Here is an 18,888-nt window from a genome sequence, read left to right as displayed (position 1 = left end):
AGGCAGAGACACAGGCAGAGGGAGAAGCAGGCTCCAGGCAGGGAGCCTGATGTGGGACTTGATCCCGGAACTCCAGGATCACCGCCTGGGCGGAAGGCAGGCGCTAAACCGCTGAGCCACCTGGGGATTCCATGTTCATGAAATCTCAGTATTTGGAACCATAACGCTCCTGTGTCCCATGACTGAAAAAGAGTGCACAGCGTCATACTTCTCTGCTGCTGCCTTGGCCTTATGAATCATCTCCAGCCCCAGGAACCTGGAGGCTAGGTCAAGATCACAAGGCCATCTCTGTGGTCCGCAATTAAACAAATGTGCAATAGACTTTCCCTTCTATTTAACTTTTATTAAAAGAAGTGCTAGGGTACTGAGATGCAGTACATCATATTTATTACCAAAATTATTAACAAATATACAAAACTTATACATGTAATTTTCTTACATCCATTTATTCTCTATAATACTGATTTTTGTTCAAGTAGGTTATCTACAGTATGTAAACATCCCTTGGATTGACCTCACACAGATTAGGAAAGCCCTCTAACCCATGCTTTTATCAGATACTTCTTTTTATTTGGCTTTCATTTGTAGCATCTAATCTTCACATTTGGCACATGGAAGAGACATGTACAGTGCAAAAGAGGCAGATTCTTCCGGTTTCGTCGTGAACAATCCTGCAGGGGCGCCGTCAAGGAGCCGAGAGAGCGGAGCGCTCTGACTCGATGGCCTTGGATTCGCTGCAACGCCAACAACTCCTGGTTCAGCCGTTACACTTGAGCACGAAGTCGATGCCTCTTCCTTCTCCCATCCCCCACCCACCCGTCATGCAAGGCCGATCCGCCTTAACCTGGTCTCAAAAGGGTCAAATACGAAATCCCATCCATCACCGGACAAGCAGGTTAATTTCACCAAGTAACAGAAAAAAAAAAAAAAAAAAATTTTTTTTTTTCTTCCCAGTGTTCTTTTGTGTGGGTTGGTTTTGTGCGGTCTGATGAGCCAGCAACGCTCTTTAAGTGGAGAATACAGTAAGATTAAAAAAAAAAAAAAAGAGGAAAAAAGAAAAAGGATACTTGAGTCAGACTTTCCTTCAGCTGCCACCTGTGTAAGGCCGGAGACGCTTCAGCGCCAAAGGGACAGAGCGACAAAGGCCTCGGCGACTGGCAGGGGAAAGCCAAGCTCTTCAACACTGAACCGTGGACTCCAAGCCCTTGAATACAGCGTCCCAGAAATGAAAAAGGAAAAAAAAAAAAAGAAAGAAAAGAAAAGAAAAGGTAATTGTGGAGTTTCTGCCCCCCCTCTTCCTGCGCTTCCTTTTGATAACTTAATGTGACCGAGTAAAGCTGATCCAGAGAGAGCCCTCTCCGCCGCTCACCCCTTCTCGCCCTCCAGCTCGGGGCTGCCCACGGCGAGCATCCCCGAGAGCGCCTAGGTTTGGACGCGCGCCCGCCTCCCGGCTTCCGTCACCACAGGGGCGCCGGCCCCTCCGACGCCCCGTAGAGCTCCGCCAGCTTCCGGAAGCGGGGCCCCCAGTCCGTGAGGAAGTCGAAGCTCTGCTCCGAGTCCGACGTGGCCGACTGCAGGGAGCTCAGCGACCCGGCCACCGAGCCGTCCCCCTCGAACATGTACGTCTGCAGGGAGTCGAAGGGCGGGGCCCACAGGTCCATGTCGGCCTCGTAGAGCTTGGCCAGCACGTAGCTGTGGACCGTGCTGTTGACGGCGCACGTCTGAGGCACGTAGCGGGAGAGGCTCTCAATCTCCGGCAGCATGTCCTGCCGCGTCTTGGGGGCGCCCCCGCCCTGCGCCTCCCGGGGGTTCCACATGGCCGCGATGTCGAAGGCCTCGGTGTCCTCCTCGCCGCCGCCCTCGTCGTCGTAGCGGACGATGTTCTCGTGGATGTTCTCCTCGTCGTCGATGATGTACGGCTGTTTCCGGTGCCTCCTCAGGGACAGAATGAGCAGCACCAGCACTGCGGGGGACAGAGAGGACGGGCCTTGAGCCGAGAGCCCCGGCCGCGTGTGCCCTACCGGAAGTGGCCGTGACCAGCCTCAGGTGCGCGGGCAGGGGAGGGGCCACCGCAGAGACCGCGTTGGGGTAGTTCCGACCGCAGGGCCCACGCCGTTCTCGCCCGCTCTGCTGGGTCAGCCTGAGTGTTGAGGCAGGTGGAGCCCCGCGTGTTTTCCCGGCTGCCTCGGTCACAAGATGTCGCGGGTAAGGTCTCTCTGTGTCAGCCTGCCCCTCGGAGGTCATGCGGGGGTGTGCGGGGGTGTGCGGGGGAGCAGCCTCTCCCAGGTGAAATCCCACTAATGAAGCCCAGAGCACCACGGCCTGCGCGCAGTGTGCGCTGAGGCGCTCAGACAATGTCCCCTGACCATATTAGGGCAAGATTTCCTCATAATGTGGAAATCTTTTTTTGTTTGTTTGTTTAAAGATTTTATTTATTTATTTGTGAGAGACACAGAGAGAAGCAGAGACACAGGCAGAGGGAGAAGCAGGCTCCCTGCAAGGAGCCCGTGGGACTCGATCCCGGGACCCCTGGGACCTCGGGGTCATGACCTGAACCAAAGGCAGCCGCTTAAGCCCTGAGCCACCCGGGTGCCCCTTTAATACGGAAATCTTACTATGTAGGTGGAATCCTGCTTTTTTTACATTGGTATCTCAGCAGGACTCCACTCTGTACATATATAATCACTTGTTACTACCTATGCATAGAGGCTAAGTGTGAATCGAAGTCTTAGTCTGTTGATACCTCCTTCAAAAAATTATCTAAGTGATTGCCGTTTTCCAATAAGCTCAGATTCCTCAGAAAGCCTTCCATTAGAGAGATGGATGTGACTCTCTGGACCCAAAGAGGTTTGTGGAAGGGAGGGAACATTTTATATGATTCATCATGTTATCAAAGAAGCACCACACTGCTAGATGTGCCCTTGCAGGTTTGGATAAAATTTTATCCCAACAAATGTGTTTTTTTTTTTCCCCCAGGATGTGTTCACTGGGGTTTAGAGGAGAGATAGAGATAATCCCATTGAACTGTTTATCTCTGTGACTGAAAATGTTTTCCAGGAAGTGTGTTGAGGTTTTAGCTGTAGAACTGCTATTGATTTTTCCCCCCTTTCTGATGTGCTTTGTTACAGCTGGTGAAGGGTAACAACTTGACAACACAGCAGAATAAAACTGCAGTTTACCAAGGGGGAGAAAAATGGAGTGCAGTGGTAAGCCCAGTAAAATTATGAACTGACTTAAATAATATGAATGTAGAATGTGCTTTTTGTAAATTGCAGTTAATGAGGTTGATGCCTAATATTTTTCCAATAGCTTGGATGACAAAAGGCACACACAAGAAACAATTACATACTCTTTGTATATTTTCTGTGTGCCAAAATGTGATTCCTGGACTACAGGATTGTGGGATTTCAGAGAAGTGGACTAATAGGGCCCTAAGGAAGTGGGGGCTTAACCTGGGTGTAGGAGGCTGGGGTGTGATCTGGGTAGATACAGGCTGGATAAATGGGATTCTAAGTGAACGTGCTGTGTTTGTGGGGTTCAGGCAACAGTGACTAAACTCAAATATTTTTTAGGCACTATGCAAAACAATAGAGAAACAGTATTGAATATGACATGATTTTTGGTTCTAGAAACTTGTAATCTAAGGAGTTTATAGATGCTGATGATTCATACAAGACAGGCAGTGATAAGGGCTATCCTAGGGTTATAAGTGTTGCAAAGAGGATAGAGAGGCAGGGCTGGGTGGTTCTTCCTAGGGCACTAGAAGACCTTTACACAGATGGTATTTGGAATGGTAGGGTGGTACTTAAGAAAATGCTAGGATGCAAAATTAGAAAAGTCCTTGGTTATCTTCTGGAAAGAATTCTGATAGAGAATTGGGCAGTTTATAAGACTGGTCCATCTTGCGTGAATCTTATAAATATTTTACATGTATCTTACAAGATACAAATACTTTATTTTTTTAGAGAATCTGATGTAAATAACAAGTATTGGATAATGCCCTGAGAATCAGAGTCTGGGAAACGTGGTCCTGTTTAAAATGAAAGGCTTCCCTGAGAGAAGAGAATCAATTCTAGGGATGTTTGTTCTTTAGGTATTGCAGCCACAATGCATAGGGCCTATGAGATTTTCTAGGAACTAGATATATACTAGAGACATGAAAAAAACTCTGTAAAGTCAAAATTAGTATGTTTATCTAATTGTCCACAAAATGTAGTATTTTGTTGGGAAATCCACTGCAATTCAATATGAACTCAGTTTTATGAATTATCTTTTATTTAGGATGTGCATTCTTAGAGATAAGAATGCCTAAAACTATGAGGATTTTATATAAAGTTGCATATAAAGCTCTGCTCAGTTTAGTTTCTGAAAATTGTCTATTCATTCTGTACAATTCAAAAGATAAGACATAATGGGTTTGGGAGGCACCATATAAATTGCCCCTTGCACACCATTTCTAGCTTGAGAGCCGCTCTGTGCCAGTCTTTTTAAATCAATCTTTCTGTAATGATGGCTTTTTCTACTCTCTGTGGGCAAGGGTGAACTTATAATGTAGACATTTTCCAAAGATAGAAGTAGGGACTGCCAGGCTGGAACTTTCTCCTAGGAGCAAATTTCTTCAAAGGTTTCTTGTATATTATCCTGTTCTGCGCTTAAGGACTCCCAATGCCATCGTATGGACACTCAGGGAATTGCAGGAAGGAGTTATTTGTCAATGCAGATAGGGACCAGAAACCGGAACAACTCTCTGATCCAGGGATCTGAGGACTTAGAAAAGTTACTTATTTATATTGCTTCTCTTTCCATATAGCACTGAACTAAAACAGCAAAATCAAACCACATGTGGTATTTGTGAATGTTTTGTGAGAAGCATATTCCACAAACCTATCTAGAAATTCAGTCAAGTGCTGATATTTTTCTCTCAGGACCTTGTTTCTTGGGTCTGACTCAGTCTCTTGGTGTATAGGTAAACCTGGGATCAAGGGGTTGTGTGGATATCTGCACATTTATTCTAATTTTAATCCCCAGGGCTGTATTTTCCCTTCATAGAACACTGGGATTTCTTTCCTGTTGAATAATACTACTATCTACTAAGTTTGCTTTTTTCTAAGCAAATTATATGTGCAGTGAATTAATTCAATTAGAAGAGTTGGGATGTATGTGCAGATATTTATGTGGTTTTGTTGTTTTGTTTTTTTAACCATTGAGTTCAAAACCAATTGCTAGAATAGCCTTATGTACAAGGGAAGTGGGTTGCTGCCTTGCTGTATGATTTGAGAGGAGGAATAAAGGATCCTCTCCCTCACTAGTGCTCTCCCACTAGCCTGTCATCGCATCTTTTAATGTCATCCCAGTGGCACACAACCCCGGTGCTCACTGCTCCTTGTTGGATGGCCACAGTGCCTCAGAGGGGTGCTCATGCCCCCAGATAACTTATTCTCCCAGATAGCCATGGGGTTCATTCTGTTACTTCTTTTAGGTCTTAGGCCTTCTCTGACCACCTCGTTTATGATGACATCTACCCTTGTCTCCAGTTTCCTCAGAATACTTCCTTCTCTTCTCTGTAACACCATCCACCTCCAGAATTTGGGGGTGGGGAGCATTTAAGAGAAGAGCCTTACCACTCAGGTACAGGGATGTACAATGTAGGGTCTGCCTGCATTTCACTTCTGGCTCTGCCTCTGACATTTGGTCTTGGGCCTGTCGCTTTCTCTTTGTGATTTAACTACTATTTATCTGAAATGAAAGGGTTAAAAGAGGTGTTTATCGTATCCTGCCCAAAATTGTCATGTGGATTCTGTGGTGTCAGAATGAACTTGACTTTGCTGTGAAGTAAGCTTTGTGAAGGCTGGGACATGTCGATCTTATTAATCCCAGCACCTAGAGCAATACCTTGGCCCATAATAGATGCTTGATAAATATATTTGCTTTGATCTGGCCAGAGTGGCCATGAGTTCCTTGATGGAAAGAACTATAACTATTTTCAGTTTCCTTATCCTTTCCCAGCCTTACTCTGTCACTTTTTCAATAAGCATGGTGTAGAAAATGGGTCTGAACAGCTGTGCAGAATGGTAGCTAAGTAAACACTTGCGGGACCCCACAGAATAGAAAGGAGGCAGTTGCTCACCTAAGAGGACAAAGATGCAGGCCAGGATGGCGATGAGGGCGCCCCGGCTCAAACTGACGGGGAGCATATAGGCCTCAGGACTGCAGGACAGGACGTGGCCATCGTCGTCACAGCTGCACACCTGGATGGTCAGTGTGCCTGTGCTACTCAGCACAGGCTGCCCGCTGTCTGCTATCAGGATGGGCAGGTAAAAGATGCTCTGCTCCTGCTGCCGGAAGCCAGACCTCCTGGTGAGAATCCGGGCAGTGTTATCTGGAGAAGACACGATTCCAGGGTTGAGAAAGGGGAGAGGAAAAGTGGGAGGGAAAAGAACATGGAAGAATCAGCAAGTGAATTAATTTCTTGGATTGAGGAAAGCCAGAGGCCCGGGATAAGATGTGGGAAGGACAGAGAGGGAGCATCAGGCATTCCCTGGAGGCGGTTGGCTACAGCCGGCTCTGGTTTGTCTGGATCAGCGTTCAAATTCTGAAACCAGGATTTTTGCTGGCTTCTAGGCAAAACCCTGAGGACTAGGAGAGAAACCCTTTCTGAGAGTGTATTTTACCCTTTGTGACATAAAGTGCCCAGGGCGAGCTGTTAGACTTCAGATCTAACCGAAATGTTCCTGTGAAAGCTTGATAGGAATGAACAATCACTGGCCACTTGTGCTTCCCGATTGTTCCCCCCCAGCAGCTTTCCAAGGCTCTGGGGCTGCTTTGTGCCTCCAGGAAAAGAATGCTGAGGAGCCCACTCGGCAGGCCGATTGCTTTTTTTTGCCACTTTGGTTGGAATTCACTTTTTTTGCTCTTTTCTTTCATGCCTCTGAAACGCAGTCACCAACTCCTCCTGTGCTTTCTAAAGGATCTGCTCATTTAGCAGAAGCTTATTTGAAATCCCCTCATCACGTGATACGCTGTGTTATTTCTCCCTACTTGGTGGTCTTAGGTTACACAGTTCATAAGAACTTGGCGAAAACCCATTACTGATCAGCAATACTAGTTTTTTTCCCCTTCCAGTTTTAAAGGGGAATAGCAAAAATTATTTAATGGGTTTTCACAAAGGTGGTGTGTGCGTGTGTGTGGGTGCATATTTATATTTGCCTGGTGTAATGTTTTGGGATCTTTTATTTTTTTAATCTGTATTTCCAAGTTTTTTTGAGTGGGTTTGAATTATAAGTCATATATTTTTTGTGAAGTTCAGATCATTTTCAGGAGAGGGAAAGTTTGAGAGATGTGATAGAACGTGCATGCAGTGACTCTCAAGGTAATACCAACACAGAAGGTCCTCTGGATGTGTTTTACATTTCACAAGGAAGATCTAGAACTTGACAAAAACTTCTGATAGCCTACCCAAAATAAATGTTATTAATTATTAATATTTCTGGTTCTCCTTCCCTTCTTGGACATATTAAAAGATCATTCTTTTGTACCTTCTTGAATTTTGGCATGTCTATATGATTTGCTTTTGATGATGAAAGATGAATAAAAATGATTTGTGTCACTTCCAGGCAGAAGCATTGTAACAGCTGGTATGTGTTTCTCTGTGTTCTCTGGCCTTGGTGTGATACTGTATAAGATTGCTTAAGAGGGAGAGCCAGGCAGCCTTGAACACTGAGCTACATGGACAGCTGTCCCTGTTGCTCACACCCACAGTTAGTTTTATGTGAGCAAGAAATTAATTTTAGTTGTGTTAAGCCACTGGAATTTTGGAGTCATTTGTTCAGCAGCATAGGCTAGTCTGTTCTGATGAATACATGATCCCTTCATGAGCTCTTCCCCTTCTTGCCCTGCCTTTTCACAGTAGCAGTGATTGTTTACTGAGTGCTTATGTACCAAGTACTTAGTCTTTATACCCAATTTAATTTTCACATTTGGTGAGATAGTGATAATCTGACACTATTACATGGGAAGAGCTGAGGCCTAGAGAGAGGTTATAATTTGTTCAAAGTTACTAACTTAAAAAAAAAAAAGAAACAACAACAAAGTTACTAACTTAGCAGAGCTGAGATTTGAACTCTGGGCTGTCTCCAAATATACATTTCTTCCATTGTACTGTGAAACTGGCTATTTGGGTTTCGTGATATTAAGTCTTGAAAATTTTCCAGCCAATGGAAATCCCTTCCTGCTTTGATATAGGCCCCTTTTATCTTGTATTTGCTTCTCTGTGGAGGAAGATGGCAACTGGTTGCCAGTCTGAGGATTAAATTAATATTTCTACCTACTGTACAACCCACCTGCTTTTCTGTTTTTCCGGATTTAGTAGGTAAGTGCTGTTAATTCTGTTTCACAGTGTTAATTTTATTTTTCCAGAAACCAAGTCTTTCTCAAACACAAATCTGTTTTATTTTTCAGTTTAATCGAGGCTAGGTTGTAAGACTTCTAGAAAACTTGACCAGAGCTGAATTTCACAAAAGTATTACATCATCACTTAATCAAGTACTAAACATCATGCTTGATCTCAGACTTCTTTAAGGTTAAAGAAAAAGAAAAAAGATCAGAGCTTTGCCTTGCTGAGTTTAGTCTTAGAAGGGGTCTGGCCACTTGCAGAGTAACCACTTGCTAAGTTTTTATTGAATATGATAAATAGGGGTTTAGTAACGATATGTGTTTCCAAGGAGACATAAAACACGTGTGTGTGTGTGTGTGTGTGTGTGTGTGTGGGTGTGTGTGTGGGTGGCTAAACAGGCCCCATCTTCCAGTCCTAGTCTTAATGCTTACTCACTTTCTGATCATGGGCCATTTGCTTTCTTTCCTTATCTATCAAATGAGACCATGAATATCATAGTAATTAGTATTCTCGAAACCTTAGAGGATTCTTATAAATATCAAATAAAACAAAGTATGGGAAAATGTGTTTGAAATCGCAAAATGCTATATACATACAGTCCTTTTACTAATATTTTGGGGATTAAAAAAATAAAGGCTCTACTTTAGATAGTGCCTTGTTCTGTTCATAAAAGGATGTGATGTTTTGGGCACAGGAGTTGGGGTCCTGACAATAGATCCACCAAATCAGATGTTGGTCAGTTTTTTTTTTTTTTTTTAAATGAGCCTCAGTAAAAGATACTCATGGGATAAATTGTTGTGAGGAGATTAAGAGTTCATTCTTTCTATTGAAGATGTGCTGACTTTCATTTTGGAAAACCTTCCAAGAAATGAGTCATTTCTTTTTCTAGTCCTTATGTTCCAGTGGCCCATCTTTTTAAAGCACTGGCTCCATGAATTGGTGTCCAGAGTCATATTTTAAAAATTTGCAACATCTTGCTACATATTGTTTCTGCATTGATTCTGACAAATATTGGGGTGAAGGAATAGAGTAACACTTCATTGAAAATTTGAAGAAACGGAATAATGTATGATCCCCGCCTTGGTTTCCATTGTAAAACCAGTCCTGAGGGGGTTGAAACCACTTTTTGTAGGAAGGATTTCCCCTGTGAAGCAGATAAATGAATATTCGACATTTGATCCAATAAAAATATTGGGATGTGTAATTTACTTCTGTTATGATTTATATTACCTTTCCATCTAGAATTATCAGAATGGTTTTATGATAACTTGTAGAAGGTAAAAGGAAAGACTTGGAGGAATGTTTTCCTTTTAAGAGAAAACAGGTTTAATAGTCTCAAGTTTTAATGGCAGGATATCGTGTGGGGTGGACTTAATACTTTAATTCTCAAATAATTGATGTTTGAGACTAAGACCAGGCAGGCCTAATCATGACTTTTTGTTACCCTTTGCTTAGGTCGTTACACACTGACAACTAATATTTTAGAATTGGAATAAAAATGTGGCTAGTAGAGTCCAGAGAAGTGATGACCTCTCTCCCCAAGGTCAGACAGCAAGTAGCAGAGGTAGCAACAGAAGGGGTTCACTTGACCCATTTAAATGATTTTTTTCTGATCTTTCTTTGAAAATCATCTGGTGAGAGAATGGAAGTCCCTCCTCCTCCCATCTGTGCCCAAGGAAGAGTGTGCTTGGTCTATAGATTTCTTAGCCGATCAGAATGCTTACTGGAAAAGAGGGTCTAGAATTCCATTCCAGTTAAGTTGTAGTGGGGAGTGCTTTCTGGAATAGGGAATCATACCTGGCTCTGTCTTTTTAGAATCATTCTAAAGTAATAAAGGTGTTTCAGTGCCAAAGCTACACTTTGTGATCCTGTTTGTTCTTTGCTGTCTTAGCCTTTGTCTCCCTTTTGTTCTGGGAGCTTTTCACTGTTATCCCCTTTGATGCTTGCTCAGAAATGTTCCTTCAGGTTTTTCTCTTTATTTAATTCAATTTCTGTCATTTTTCTGATTCTTCTCATAGTTACAGAACATACAGACATGGCTGTTGTCTGTGGGAATGAAGGAAGGCTTTTGCCTGTGTGCCTGGTGCAGTGTCTCACACAGAGCCAACTCTAAAACATTTTTCGGAATCTGAAGAGGACATTCTTTGTCTTTGATCTGTTGAAACAAAACTTGTAAAGACGCTACAAATTAGCATTAATGTCTTTAATGCTACTAAAGAGCCTTTGATACAGTTTGCATGGTACAGTAACCAAAAGTATCCAGCTCAGGTGCAATAGGAAAGCATCCGTAGTCCTATCCATCTGATTACCTTGGTTGTCCCTAACAGTGAAGTTGGGGTTGTTAGCAGCCTCAGGAGCCAAGCTGTAGTGGAAGTGCTGACCGTTGTGTGGGTCATCGTGGTCCACTGCACTCACTGTCTGGATCAGCTGTGGGAGTGAAATGAATTCATGTGCATCAGAGTCAAAAGAAAAATCATCAGGGCCCAGTGAGACCCTAAACCCCGGAGTCCCACAGTGTATTGTTTTTCCTAATGAGAAGGACATCCTGAGACTTACCTGGAAAGTATCTGTGCCATCATCCAACTCAGGCTTGAATTTGGTCTTCATTGTTGGGCCTGAGTATACTGACAGGCACATGGTGAATTTTACCTGAGTATGGTCCGGGGCTAAGCATCAACATAACCAATTCTCACATCAGCACCATTGTTAAGCAATCTAAATAGAAGACGGGCTAAAAGAACTATGGGATGCCACAGGGTCCTGCTTGTCTGCCAGTATTTCATTCTCCCACCTCACCTCCTTAACCTCATCATTTGGGTTAATGTTTTGCTTTCCTGCTGTCCACTCAATTTGCTATCTTTGAGAAACTCCTATTTAAAAATGACCAATACGTAGAAGAGAAGTAGACACATCAATATCTGTGTCAGGTTAATGGAATACAGATGGAAGGGGATAGGTCACAGGGCTGTTGTTTTTTGTTGCCTGGAAGGAGCATTAGGAATGGTGTACAGCCCAAGACCTACGGTGGGAAATATGGAACAGACTAGAGTCAGAGGCAGAGCTTAGGGGGTGGTGAGGAGAACAAAAGAAAGGATGGCTTTCTCTGGAGCTCTTTGGCCCAAGCTTTGCCTTTTCCACAGTGCTGTTCAAAGTAGTAGTTTGCCATGAGGGTTATGAAGGCCATGATATAAAAGCTGTTGAAGGTGGACCTTGGTGGCTCGTGGGTTAAGTATCCCAACTGTTGATTTTGGCTCAGGTCATAGTGTTAGGGTTGTGAGATAGGAGCCCCATGTTGGGCTCTGTGCTGAGTATGGAGCCTGCTTAAGATTCTCTCCTTTTCTGCCCCACCCCTGTGTGCGCATGTACTATCTCAAAAAAAAAAAAAAAAAACTGCTAAAGAAAGCAGTGCAATATACACAATTAAAAAGTTAGCTGGCCAGCTGGGAAGGATACGCAAAAAGAGTTCAGAGGGTGCTCACCTTCCTCTATGTTTCCTCCTCTACCAACCAATAGCACAGACACCTCCTACCCCTCTTGGGCCTGACCCTGTAGACTTGACATTCCTGCTGTTAAAAGCAGGGTAGAACCCAGAACATCAAGGGTCCGTTGGAGGGCGGGTAGGCTCGCTTAGTTTTTACTTTTTCATTTGTAAATTAAGAGAGGTAATGCTACCCCTCAGTATACTGAACATTAAATAACAGAGAGGGAGGCTCCCAGTCAGGGAGTGTCTGGTGGTGGACGCTGTGTTGCTCAGATCCCCCTTCAGTAAAGGGCTTGATGCCTCAGCCTTTACTTGTCTCTTCGAGGACTGCCTCATTTGCTGAGAGTCACCTAGCCACATTTACCACATCCTTCCAGGGCAACCCACATCCAGTGACTGATGAAATAGTAAAAGGCCCAGGCATCCCATCTCAACTTGCAAAAACTCTAATTTGAGAACTCTCTGAAGTCACCCACGGCTTGTTAGTGGGTCTGTGTCATAGCTGGACTGCTCATATTGCTTTGTCCTGCAAAAGTCCTCTTCTACAGGCATTGGGTCCCAAGGGCATTCCTCAATAAACATCTTATACCAGAACTCCACTTCTGGGTATGTCTTCTGGTGAGCCCAACTGGCACCTGGCCTCTGTTGAATCTAAAAGTTGGGAAAATGGAGTTGTATAAAGGAGAGGGGTTGATAGAACACTAAACATGAACTTGCCCCACAGCCTGGTGTCAGTACTGCTTACACACGAGGGCCACCTTACCACCCCACTACCCCATCCCTGCTGGGACAGATCCTATACTTTCCATCTTGCCTACAGTGCCAGACACATAAAGACAAAATTTGGTTGTTGGGAATACAGTGGCCTGCTTTCCTGCTGTCCACTCTCCTGGCAAGTCAGATTTTATTCTCAGTCCCATTTGCCATGCAATATTCTGCTCAACTGGTTTCATTGTGCCTTCAGCCATTACTAGGTAATGTCTGATTTCTTTATGGGTCTCCTTCATGGCTTCTTGCTAGGAGGAGAGCACATATCCTGACTTGACAGACACACAGCTGACAACAGTATCTGACACATCTAACGCAAGGAGGCCTGATAGGTTATAAACCAGGTGTGCCTACTGAGCAGTGTGCTTTTGAAAATGTTTGAAACATGTCCCAGAGCCAAACTCAAGGGGTAGGGTTTTTAGTATCTTGGGCTAAAGATGATAAATATGACAGACTTGTGGCGCATGACCTGAACTTTAAGTCACAAACTGTGCTTCAAAGGACTGTCATTAGAAGATGTATTTAGAGGGGTGCCTGGGTGGCTCAGTCAGTTGAGCGTCCAATTGGCTTTTGGGTTCCTGAGATTGAGCCCTGTGTTGGGTTCTGTGCTCAGTGCAGCCTGCTTGTCCCTTCCCCAACCAACCCCCCCCCCCACTCTGCTTGTGCCTGTCTTTTTCTCTCAAATGAATAAATAAAAAAGAAAGATGTATTTAGAAATATAGAACAGAAATGTAGAATAGGAGATGTGTGTTTGCGCTCCAAAAATAAGAGAGGTGATTAGGGGCACCTGGGTGGCTCAGTTGGTTGAGTGTCTGACTCTTGGTGTCGGCCCCAGTCATGATCTTGGGGTTGTGAGATTGAGCCCTGAGTTGGGCTTCTGGCTCAGCAGGGAGTCAGCTAGAGATGCTCTCTTTCTCTCTCCCTCTCTTCTCACTCATGCATGTGTGCGTGCTCTCTCTCTCTCTAAATAATAAATAAAATCTTTAAAAAACGCAGGGTGCCTGGGTGCCTCAGTCTGTTAAATGTCTGTCTTTGGCTCAGATCATGATCCCCGGGTCCTGGCGTATAGCCCTGCATTGGGGGTCTGGGCTCCCTGCTCGGCAGGGAGCCTGTTTCTCCCTCTCCCTGACCAACTGCCCCCTGCCCCCCACCACATGTTCTCTCTCATCTCTCTCCTTCTCTCAAATAAAATAAAAACTTAAAAAAAGAAAAAAATAAAAAAAATCTCCAAGAGAGGTAAAGTGCTATTGACCTGTCAGAATGCAACTTCTATTCTGAAGATGTTTAGGAAAGTAAGTGCTTCATTTCCTGGAGGAGAGGAAGTCTGATTAATGTGCTGCTTATCACCTTCTTTATCATGCAGATTAATAATTAGCTCTGTCATATATATTTGTTTTAATGAAGTCTTATAAAACAATTTTATGTTATTCTTTATATAATAAATATGAATTTTTTTTCTAATATAAAAGAGAAATTATTGAAAGAAAGGTCCAAACACCCTCACTCAGAACTCAGCTACCATTGGGGTGCCTGGGTGGTTCTGTTGGTTAAACATCTGCCTTTGATCCCAGGATCCTGGGATTGAACCTCACATTGCTCAGCAGGGAGTCTGCTCTCCACCACCCTCTGCTTGTGTTGTCTCTCTCTCTTCACACTCTCTCAAATAAAAAAAAAAACAAACCCTCAACTACCATAACACAGTAACTATTGCTGTTTTTATATCCTGCCCCCACCAGTTCACAAGTTCACAAGTAGGCATAATTTTATATAACTGCAAGTATGTACATGTAGTTTTTATACCTTCTTTCTTATAATAACACAGATCATTTCTTACACAGTAAAGTCAGCATTGTAACTTTTATTAGCTGTATAATGTTTTAGGTCTTCCTAGAAATTCAATAGATGTGGAAGTAGAATTGTCCCAGACTTGCTGAAAAAATTTTTTTAGGAGTGTTATAGACCATTGCACTGAGTTTCAAGAATCAGTAGATGAGATGATTTAGATCAGAATCATTATAGGACTTTTTTTTTTTCTTTCTGTGGCTGATGTGAATCACTTTTTCTTTTGACCAAGTTAGCATGGTGAAGATGTGTTAATCTTTGCTGAGTACAGGATGCTAGTATAACGTTTGGTTGTATTAATTAGTCTCTTTGCAGCAAAATGTCATGTTCAGAGAAGTGAAAGCAAAATCTACCTGAATTACCAAAGCATGAATCCTTGCGTTATAGATATGCACTGCATAGACTCATAACTTCCAGATTAAACCTATCCCGACCCATTTGCCTTAGCACCAGAATCAATAGGACCACAGAGTATCCTTTGGGAAGGATATTTCAGAGTATCCTTTGGGAAGAAATTAGGACTGTGAGGGGATCTGTTGGGCCATAGGTAGAGAAGAAAGCATTTTACAAAAGCAGGAGCAGAAACAAGACAAGGCTTATACTCTGATGTGTGGAAGAGTAGACACAGGGTAGGCAGCAGCCCAGAGTATGCATGAATACATGGCCACTCCAGGCAGAGTTCTGAATGTTTCTCAGTTACACCACTTGGAATTTGATCAACCACATTATTCATTTACATTTAAGAGCATACTTGAAAACATGTACAAATATGTCTCTGCATATTATAGAACTGTGGTTATTTCAAATTAGTAGAATATTTTTCCTTCAGATTCCTTTTCTATTAAAATTGACCTGACATGAGCAACATTAGGAAATGTGTTTTAATTGAGGAAGGAGTGAGTAAGTATTCTGGGTAACAAAGCATTCTGAGAATAGGATAGGCAGTCCTTAAACAAGTTACCTGTTATCAGAAGTTAAGAAAAGGAGGTGGGAAGATATAAAGAATAAACCTTCCCTACTGCAAGTATTTTTAGGTATTAGTGCTGAACTGAGGAAAAGAGAAGAGTTTTCTGATCTTCATGGTCCCTCACTCCCAGGACCCAGAGCACATATTCCTGCAGTTGGTACTGTACAGTTCATTTACAAGATGGGTAGATAACTTCAGGTTAGCCTGTGAATGAAGCTACCACCAAAGCATTGTTGAGATCATAAAATGTAATGGGGGCTCCCCATGGTTGTCCTAACAAATAAACTGTTGCAACATGCCACACAAAAATCAGGGAGTCTTTCATGAACTGTTAGTTTCTGAAGTCTAAACTTCTTTGATGGCAAATTTGGTTATCTGTAGCAGTCATTTCTGAATGTTGGAGGTTAACCAATGTGTACACCTCCCAACTGCCTTACCTGCCCGGCTTTGGCATTTTCACACACAAAAGCTTCATAGAATCTGGGGAATTCTGGAGCATTGTCATTCACATCTAAGACTTTGATTGTGACGGAAACACTTCCAACCTGGGAAGGATTGTCTAAAGAGAACACAGAGAAAACCAAAGGTGAGGGTTCAGTGGTACAAGAAAGCGGTTCTTTGCTGGAATAGGTATTTACCTCGTCACTTTGGTTTTTTAAAGGAATGGATAAAGAACATGAAAATGGCAAGAGAAACAGGATGCATGTGCTGCCTGGTAAGAGTGCAGTCAAGTAACACAAGGCGCATGTGCAGAATGAGGTGTGTGTCAGGGTGTGATGTCAGGAGGGTGAGGTGAGTATGACTTGGGAGGGGGCAGGTATCACAAAATGCATCTTCAAAAGAGGGTTTGAATCTCTCACTTGGCTCACACTTCAGGTTCTGAAATTAAAGATAGGTCAGTTCTGTATTCTGGGCTTGAAAACAGCCCATTTCTAGTTGGATGCATACTGTGTGACATTGCTTGGCTTTATTCCTGTGGAATAATCAGTTCTTTGAATTATATTTCAGAAGGTTTCAAGTTATTCACAGGAATACAGGTAACACTGCACATTTATTTTTGCCTAGGGACTAAGAAGATATTATGGGATCAAACACACACCCAATCTATATCTTTGGCTCAGGCAGGAGAAGTTACTCATAGTCACTCATGAGGAAATGTGTCTTTTGGTCTGTCTTTTGTTTGGCATCGCCACACAAGGACAATTTCACAGCCCCTGGAAGGCCCCTCCTGTCCTTTTTTGTTTTGGCCACATCCCAAGAAGATAAAATAGAAATTGTAAGACAAATTATTCCTAGTAGTAAATAATTTTATAAAATCTCAGAATGCCTTATTCTTCTGATTTATTTTTTCTTTATATATCTTTTCTTTCCCAGAAATATCTATGCTCTCCTATGTTTTCCCCTTAAATATTTCTATTGCCTGGTTACCAAAGTGCTGACCTATTTAATTTTTTTCTGTTATAACTGTGGTACTTGTTTATGGAAGGAATAATGAAAATCTGCCAAAAATGTCAAGGTATATATGATCCCCAAACCTACCACCAGAGATATCAATTATATATGTACTATTACATATATGCAAAAATATGGGAGACACACACACACACGCACACACGCATTGCAATTAAGCAAAATTAAAAAGTTGGATTTAAAACTTTAATATTTTAGGGCAGTATCATCCTGTATCATTGAAATACACTTCGAAAACATGTATATTAACATCTGCTTGATAGTCTCATTTTATTGTATGGTTGTAACAATTTACTTAGGCAGACCCCTATTATTAGACATTTAGGTAATTCCCATTTTTCCCCCTATGTAAAAATTGCACTGCAGTAAACATTTTGGTACATAGATCTTTGTTGACATCTATGATTATTTCCTTAAGATAGTTATTAGAAGCAGGGTTCTTGAGAAGAAGAGTATGAATAAATATATTGGAGAATCTTAATACAAAAGCTTAATTGCCCAGTTGCCCTCCTGTGAATGACTGTACATAGTTGTGCCAGTACATTGGGGTCTGCATTTCCCTGAACCCTTACCATCACTGTTATGAAAAACTGAATGTAGTAGTGAGTAATTTTTGTGCAGTTTATAATAAATATGTTATCTAGTTTTTAGTAGTTTTCCATTCTATTTTTAAGTTTATGTTCATAAATCTTCTTTTTAGTGTAAGATGTCTCAAATTTTTGTATTCATGTTTGTGTGTATGCATGTGTGTGGTGAGGGTGATGTAAGTGCTTTCTTTCATCCAGCAATAATGTCCTATACAGAATGGGTCTCTCCCCCCCATTTGACACTTTGGCATGCAGATTATTTAAGCTGAAGTCACTTGAGCCCCTGAGGGTTCAAGAGAAACTTCCGTCATTCCCTTAACCCACACAGAAGAATCTAGATTGTTTTTTTTCCCCTCCCCAAAATAAGAGTTATTAACAGGAAAATTTTTTCTGAGTGGACTTATCTGTATGGTAGGGCAAACCTCCGATTTTTTTTTTAAGATTTTATACAGAGAGAGAGAGAGAGAGAGAGAGAGAGAGAGAGAGGCAGAGACACAGGCAGAGACAGAAGCAGGCTCCATGCAGGGAGCCTGACGTGGGACTCGATCCCGGGTCTCCAGGATCATGCCCTGGGCTGAAGGCGGCACCAAGCCACTGAGCCAACTGGGCTGCCCCAAACCTCCAATTATCAAACATCTGCTCTTACCGTCCTGTGAAATGCATTTCTGCCCTTGGAAACTCCCAAACTCCTACCCCCTCCTTCATAGTTCAGCCTGACATGTATACCTCATTTTGCCTATCTTTGGAATTTTTATGTCCGTGTGGATTCCCCATATGTATGCATGTTAGATTTGCTTTTCTTTTGTTAATCTGTCTCATGTCAATTTGATTCTTAGTTCAGCTAGAAGGACCCTTGGAGGGGACAGGAGTTCTTGCTCCTTGAGAATATTATTTGTGCATTCCCAATCTTATTAAAGATTGAAAACCTCTTAGATTTCTCAGGAATTGTCCCTTTCTTCATATAGAAGTCTAGCACCTTGATTTAAAGGTGCTATTTTTTGGTGCTGTTTTTGCAGTGTTTTTTTTTTTTTTTTTTTTTTAATCTCTAGCACAGAACTAGGTATATAGGAGTTGGTAAGTATCTGAACTAAATGCATTCACTCACTTGCATAAACCATAATTTATGTTTCTTCCCATAAAGAATATAATAGCTCTAGAAACTTCCACAGTCTACAATGCTTATATTTTGTCACATGACAGAGACCAATTTATTGTGTTACTCACTCATTTCCATAGCAAGGACAGTGATATTATGCCAAGAAAACTCCTCCCGATCAAGGGGTCTTGCAGTCATCAGGGCACCTGTTGTAATGTCAACATAGAAGAATCTTCCAGGGTCACTGCTTCTGTCTATGGAATATCTGCAGAAACACAGATTAAG

The 18,888-nt window shown here is 42.5% G+C and overlaps 1 protein-coding gene across 4 annotated transcripts in view; it reads right to left on the bottom strand.

Moving 5' to 3' along the window:
• Positions 1 to 366: 366 nt before the first annotated feature.
• Positions 367 to 18,888, bottom strand: part of CDH20 (cadherin 20) — a 202,917-nt gene continuing 184,395 nt past the window's right edge. For all 4 annotated transcript variants that reach the window (XM_041739941.1, XM_041739944.1, XM_041739942.1 and 1 more), the window contains 5 exons: positions 18,732 to 18,868; positions 15,888 to 16,009; positions 10,702 to 10,819; positions 6,128 to 6,379; positions 367 to 1,963 (listed from right to left, as the gene is read on the bottom strand). In XM_041739941.1, the coding sequence (XP_041595875.1) occupies positions 1,458 to 1,963; positions 6,128 to 6,379; positions 10,702 to 10,819; positions 15,888 to 16,009; positions 18,732 to 18,868 (1,135 nt within the window). In that variant the 3' untranslated portion in view covers positions 367 to 1,457. The remainder of the gene's footprint in view (positions 1,964 to 6,127; positions 6,380 to 10,701; positions 10,820 to 15,887; positions 16,010 to 18,731; positions 18,869 to 18,888) is intronic.

This window comes from Vulpes lagopus, chromosome 24 (genome assembly GCF_018345385.1).
Source record: "Vulpes lagopus strain Blue_001 chromosome 24, ASM1834538v1, whole genome shotgun sequence".
NCBI classification, from domain to species: Eukaryota; Metazoa; Chordata; class Mammalia; order Carnivora; family Canidae; genus Vulpes; species Vulpes lagopus.
The sequence above is the reverse complement of the archived record's forward strand: the minus strand, read 5'-3'. Positions and strand labels throughout refer to the sequence as shown.